At 36.3% G+C, this 6460-nt stretch overlaps 2 protein-coding genes across 2 annotated transcripts; one reads left to right on the top strand and one right to left on the bottom strand.

Moving 5' to 3' along the window:
- The first annotated feature begins 557 nt into the window (after window positions 1-557).
- LOC131597871 (uncharacterized) lies at window positions 558-3847 on the top strand. The gene is made up of 4 exons (XM_058870531.1): window positions 558-589; window positions 789-2559; window positions 2637-3307; window positions 3395-3847. Exons 1-4 carry the CDS (start codon window positions 558-560, stop codon window positions 3786-3788), a joined length of 2868 nt encoding a protein of 955 aa, XP_058726514.1. The 3' UTR covers window positions 3789-3847.
- Window positions 3848-4384: 537 nt separating this feature from the next.
- On the bottom strand, window positions 4385-5214 carry LOC131599677 (uncharacterized). Its single transcript, XM_058871961.1, has 2 exons — window positions 4901-5214; window positions 4385-4826 (listed from the first exon to the last, which is right to left on the bottom strand). Exons 1-2 carry the CDS (start codon window positions 5042-5044, stop codon window positions 4581-4583), a joined length of 390 nt encoding a protein of 129 aa, XP_058727944.1. The 5' UTR covers window positions 5045-5214; the 3' UTR covers window positions 4385-4580.
- Window positions 5215-6460: the final 1246 nt, after the last annotated feature.

The raw sequence follows: 6460 nt of genomic DNA, 5'->3' as shown, positions 1-6460 counted from the left end.
GAAAATGTATTGCCTAAAAAAACATATATTTGATAGTTAAAAATGATATGAAAAACAATTAGAAGATCTAATAAAATCACAATAAGGAGCTTTTGATAAATTTATTTTTAAAATGGTAAATGCCCAAGTAATTTGGATAGCGACTACAATTAAAATTTAAATCATGAAAATAAAAAGGCAAAAATGCACTTTTGGTCCCCCTAGTTTCAAGTTTTTAAAGTTTAAGTCCCCCCAGTTTAAAAGCCAGGTTTCAAGTCCCTAAAGTACGCCTTAGTTGTGATTTTTGTTGCCCCCCTCCATGTGGCTGTCCATTTAATGACATGGCAGGGATGTGGAGTTGCCACATATGTAATTTCATTTTTCTAAACTTAAAAATTATTTTGGGATATTCTAAAAACATAATACAATTTTTATATACCACGATTTAAATTTAAAACATAAAATCCATCTACCCTAATCCCTTTCACCAGTACCCTAATCCTTTTCTCTTCCTCTTCTCCTGTTCTAGGGCACGAAGTGGAAATCGAAGAACAAGAATTCGTGAGAATCGAAGAACAATGACAAATGCACAAGCCCGATTTTGTATGAGGTATGTTTTCTTAACTTGTTACAACATGGTTATCGATGCAGAGATAGTGATTATATATAGTTCTATGTGGTCCACCATCTTCTGTTATTCTCTCTTATTAAAGTAGTTTTATATAGTTCTGTGTGGTCCAGCACTAACGTTTTCCATAGTTTTGTGTGGTCCACCATTAACTTGGATTTTGAAATGTTTCTAATTTCAGGCCAAGCCAAACGACAAAAGTTAGGTTAAGACTACACCATAGGGGTAGATTTGTAAATGAACCTGTTAAATTGTACGTAGGTGGTGAGGTATCTGAAATGACATGGAAGTTAGATGTTGACTATTTGTCATACATGGATATAGAGGGACTGGTTAGAGACCATGGTTATTTAGACATTGAAAATTTGTGGTATAGGAACCCCAAATTTAGCTTTACTCGTGGTATAAGGCCTTTGAACAATGATAATGATGTTCTGCAGTTTGGCCAAGATGTTGTAGGTCATGAACTGATTGATATTTATGTGGAGCATAAAGTGTCTGCTCCACCTGAAATTGTGGAAGATTGTGATGTTTTTAATGAATCTGTTGATGGTGTGCATACTGAACATGTTGATGGTGTGCATATTGACCCTGTAGATGAAACTGTTGAAACTGAACCTGTTGAGAATCAAACCAATGAAGCTGAACCTGTTGAGAATCAAACCAATGAAGCTGAACCTGTTGAGAATCAAACCAATGAAGCTGAACCTGTTGAGACTCAAACCAATGAAGCTGAACCTGTTGAGACTCAAACCAATGAAGCTGAACCTGTTGAGACTCAACCAACTGATAATGAACATGTTGAGACAGAACCCAATGTAGATGAGCCTTTTGATAGTGTGCCAACTGATGATGAACATGTTGAGACTCAACCCAATGTAGATGAACATTTTGAGAGTGTGCCAACTGATAATGAACATGTTGAGACACAACCCAATGTAGATGGACCTTTTGAGAATGAACCTACTGATGCTATGGATTGGACTTCAGTTCTGCCTCCTGAGACCTTAGGTGAGGGTTCAAGTGAAATGAACTTGCAACAAGAAGATGTAGATGATGATGAAGAGGATGAGGACCATTTATACACACCCCCTGGTAGTGATGATGAAGAAGATGTAGAAAAGTTCCCAACATATAAAAGTGGTGAGGGTTGTGTGTTCAAAATAGGAATGATGTTCACAAACAAGGAAACAATAAGAGATGCAATCAAAGAGTATGGAATGGAAAATCAAAAGAATGTTTATATCAATAAGAATGATGCTAAGAGGATTGTAGTTAAGTGTATGGATGGTTGCAATTTTCACTTAAGGTTCAGTATGAGGAATGGGCAGAATTATTGGCAGATTGTTAGCTATGTGAGTGACCATACATGTTATAGAACTGCAGACAACAGGAATGCCAAGACACAGTGGCTTGCTATCAGGTTTACACAAATACTAAGGCACAGTCCTTACATGAAGCCGGCTGGTTTAGTTGCAGAAGCACTTCAGAGGTGGGGAACAAAGATATCAACAGATCAAGCATATAGGGCTAAAAGAAAGGCATTGGATCTTATCCAAGGTGCTGGTTTTGACCAGTTCAGACACTTGAGAAGTTATGCAGAGGAGTTATTGAAGTCCAATCCAAAGAGTACTGTTATTATTAAATGTGCTGAAAATAATGGCAATCCAACTTTTGAAAGAATATATATTTGTTTGGATGCTTGTAAGTCAGGTTTTGCCACTTATTGTAGACCAATCATTGGATTGGATGCATGTTTTTTGAAGGGGGATTATGGTGGTCAATTGATGTCAGCTATAGGCAGGGATGGAAACAACCAAATATATCCAATTGCTTATGCAGTGGTAGAGGCTGAAACTAAAGACTCATGGGAATGGTTCTTGCATCTACTCCTAGAAGATTTAAGAGCATTCAATGATAGATGTTATGGATTTATTTCTGACCAACAGAAGGTAATATTACAATTTTCTGACTTCTTTATTTGTCACATTTATATTTATACTAATTATGAATCTTTATTATTTTATAGGGTTTGGTTCCTGCTATCCAAGGCTTAAGTGGCAATGTGGAGCAAAGGATGTGTGTGAAACACCTTTATGGTAATTGGAAGAAGAAACATTCAGGTTTGGTGCTTAAACAAGCCATGTGGGCAGCAGCTAGAGCAACTTCAATTCCAGTGTTTGAAAGAGCAATGGAGAAATTGAAGCTTTTGGATCCAGTTGCATGGAAGGACATGAATGACATTCCTGCAAAATTCTGGACAAGAGCATATTTCCAGACATATTCAAAATGTGATATTCAAGTTAACAACATGTGTGAGGCTTTTAACAGGGCAATTTTAGAGCATCGAGATAAGCCAATCATAACCTTATTGGAAGGTATCAAACATTATATCACAAAGAGGATAACTAAACAAAAAGGGTTATTGCAGGGATATGAAGGAGTAATCTGTCCTAGAATCCAGTTGATCCTTGAGAAGAACAAAAAGGAAGCACAAGACTGGACCCCTACTTGGCATGGTGATGATGATCTCTCAATCTTTGGAGTGACCAATGGAACTGAGACATATTGTGTGAATATGAAGAATGAATCATGTAGCTGCAGAAAATGGGAATTGTCTGGAATCCCCTGCTGTCATGTTATCTCCTGCATTTGGAACATAAGAAAAAGACCAGAAGGCTATGTCTCTCCCTATTATAGGTTTGTGAAAAGTTCTACAAATTTATGTTATGTTATGTTAACAAATGTAATATCTTCTGCATTGTTAACACAATTTATATTTTGCAGCAAACTTACATTTGGAAGGAGCTATGCTAATATTGTATTTCCCACTAATGGACCACAGCTATGGACTAATGCAGACCATGTGCCCATGTGTCCTCCTATCATGAGAAGAGCAATTGGTCGTCCTAAGAAGATGAGAAACAAAACAGCTGATGAACCGAAGAACCCTTATGTTCTTTCTAAAAAATTTGCAACTGTCACTTGCAACAAATGTGGACAAGCTGGACACAACAAGAGGACTTGTAAGGGCAAGAGGGCAGCTGATAGGCAAATACCCAAAGGAGGCAACAAGGCAAAGAAAGCAAAGACCACAAAAAAGGCAAAGAAGACTAAGGACAAACAGAATCATGTTGAGATTGGTCAGGGATCTCAGGCACCTCAGCCCACTCAAGATTAGTTTAAATTAGGATCCTGAATTTTTTTGAATGTAACTTGTTGCATTAGTAAGCAGGCTTTTTTGGTATGTACTATGGTCATATAATGAACCACTTCTGAATACAACTTGATAACAGTTTGGTAACAGGTCTGTAAGCAACTTGTTGCATTAGTATGTAATAGGTATGCAGTTTGGTGTAATAGACAGTTTGGTGTGTAATGGGTCTGCAAGATATATGTAATAGGTCAGTAGTTTGGTGTGTAATGGGTCTGCAAGATATTTGTTATAGGTCTGCAGTTTGGTATGAAACAGTTTGGTAACAATTTGATAACAGATTGATAGCAATTTATATTGCTTTTGGTAACATATTCACCTGGTTCATATATAAATAGGTCTGCTTTTGTTTACAGTTTGCAAAAGATATTACAGTTTGCAATTTGGTATACATAGGGCTGCAAATTGCACCTTCTATATGTCTACAAGTTTTATTGCCTTTGGTAACACATTTCATATATACAAAGGTCTGCAATATGCACCTTGTATATGTCTACAATTTGTTTACAGTTTGCACCTGGTATACATAATACATAAACAAATCAACATAATGTCAACAACTTCATTCATTAATAAACCATACGATTACATCCTAATGTCAAAATAGGTAAACATCACACTGTCAACAATATCGTACTACCTTAACATCACACTGTCAACAACATCATAATCCCTAAACATCAATTGGACCTAAACAACAAAATAACCTAGACAAGATTGAACATAAACACAACTGAACCTAATGCAATCAACACCACTTCATTTCATAATTATTGTTGCAACAAATGCAACTAGAACAGAAATGGTCACGAACATATTAAACTTAAGTTGTTTCTTTAGTAACTTCATCTTCATCCTTGTTTCTTCTTCCTTTGAGATTGAATCTTTAACCCTCTGCTTTTCTTCATTCAAATTCTGGAGTAAAGTCGAAATCACTTCCTTTGCCCTAGGGTTCATTTCTTCATCCAACCAAACAAAGTTACTGCACTTCTTGAAACCTTGATTCTGCAACAATGGAGGTAGCATAAATTTCAGAATTTAAAGTATCAACAACACAATTGCAATTAAATATATCATACCTTGTACATCCCACAACCAAAAAAACGACGTCCTGGGTTTGAATCAGTCCACGACGTCATCAATGGAGCATCGATACCGCAGTAACATTCGTTTCTCACACTACGATTCTTGTAGCTAGCACTTGACACAGTTTTTTGAGACATGGCCAAGATGAATGAAGCGAATTAGGGTCGAAGTAAGGAAAGTAGGGATGAGATGAAGGAAGCGAATTTGGGGATTAAGATGCACGAAGAGAATTATGTGGAATTGATGAAGATGATGAAGATGCAGGAAACGAATTAGGGCACAAATTTTTCTGATTAAATAATATTGTTTACAAAAATGATTTAAAAACAGAAAAATTGTTTTATAAATTAAATGAGACTTAAAAAATGAAATTACATACGTGGCTACTCCACCTCCCTGCCATGTCATTAAATGGACAGCCACATGGAGGGGGGCAAAAAAAAATCCCAACTAAGGCATACTTTAGGGACTTGAAACCTGGCTTTTAAACTGGGGGGACTTAAACTTTAAAAACTTGAAACTAGGGGGACTAAAAGTGCATTTAAGCCAAATAAAAATAACTGAAGTGATTGTTGGGTACCAGACTATAAAGATAATTAGGACACAACTTAAAATAAGAGATTAAGGAGTAGAAAATGACACACAATATTTACGTGGAAACCCTCAACAAATAAAGGAAAAACCACGGGCACCGGTAGAAAAGATTTTCACTAAGTGGAAGAAATTACAACACTTCTCTCTAAATACAAGGAGAGAATAAATTACACTCTCTCTTGAAATAGGAGAACACTTACTAAAAGAACCTTACAAGGAGAACACTATTTTTTTTTTCTCTCTTACTTTTTCATCTTAGTTACTATGTTGTAATGCTATTTTTTGTGGTGTAATACAGATGAGAAATGCACCTCTATTTATAGGTGGATCATCTTTACAAAACCATGGAAGATTCATAAAACCATGGGTGCAAAATTATGGGTGCAAAACTATGATTGTTTCTTTCTTTGACCCACATGATTTCCTTGACCATATGATTTCTTTGACTCGCATGATTTCTTTGATCAAAATTATGACTTTATTCAATCTTTGACCATTTGACTACAATCCATGACAATAATATCTTGGACCATTTGACCATAATCTTTGACAATCTCCCACTTAAAGTCACATTTGTGATCTTGGAAAATTTTCTCTACCTTGCCAACTTCATGTTGATTACGCTTCTAATAGGCCATAGGAAGACCTACACCATACAAACTTATCAGATTTGATCGGTTTTGTCATTGCATCTGCTAGGTTATCATTGGTGTGAATTTTCTGCATATCCACACTTCCTTCTTCTTCTACCTCTTTGACAAAATGGTATTGAACTCCTATGTGTTTTGTCCTGGAATGAAAAGCTGGATTCCTTGCAATGTGCAAGGCACTCTGACTATCACAATACACAATAATCTTTTGTTGCTTGTGCCCGAGTTCTTCCAATAACCTTTGAATCCAAATTGCTTCCTTGCATGCTCGGGTAGCGGCCATGTATTCAGCTTCTGTAGTAGACAAAG

Source organism: Vicia villosa, linkage group LG4 (assembly GCF_029867415.1).
Source record: "Vicia villosa cultivar HV-30 ecotype Madison, WI linkage group LG4, Vvil1.0, whole genome shotgun sequence".
NCBI classification, from domain to species: Eukaryota; Viridiplantae; Streptophyta; class Magnoliopsida; order Fabales; family Fabaceae; genus Vicia; species Vicia villosa.
The sequence above is the reverse complement of the archived record's forward strand: the minus strand, read 5'-3'. Positions and strand labels throughout refer to the sequence as shown.

What these genes read in the sequence shown, in the direction of transcription:
- LOC131597871 (XM_058870531.1), top strand. Translation starts at nt 558, where the DNA reads ATGACAAATGCACAAGCCCGATTTTGTATGAG. An exon ending in CAAGCCCGATTTTGTATGAG is followed by an intron (nt 590 to 788) that starts GTATGTTTTCTT and finishes TTCTAATTTCAG; the next exon opens with GCCAAGCCAAACGACAAAAG. An exon ending in TTATTTCTGACCAACAGAAG is followed by an intron (nt 2,560 to 2,636) that starts GTAATATTACAA and finishes ATTATTTTATAG; the next exon opens with GGTTTGGTTCCTGCTATCCA.
- LOC131599677 (XM_058871961.1), bottom strand. Translation starts at nt 5,044, where the DNA reads ATGTCTCAAAAAACTGTGTCAAGTGCTAGCTACAAGAATCGTAGTGTG. An exon ending in TTGGTTGTGGGATGTACAAG is followed by an intron (nt 4,827 to 4,900) that starts GTATGATATATT and finishes CCATTGTTGCAG; the next exon opens with AATCAAGGTTTCAAGAAGTG.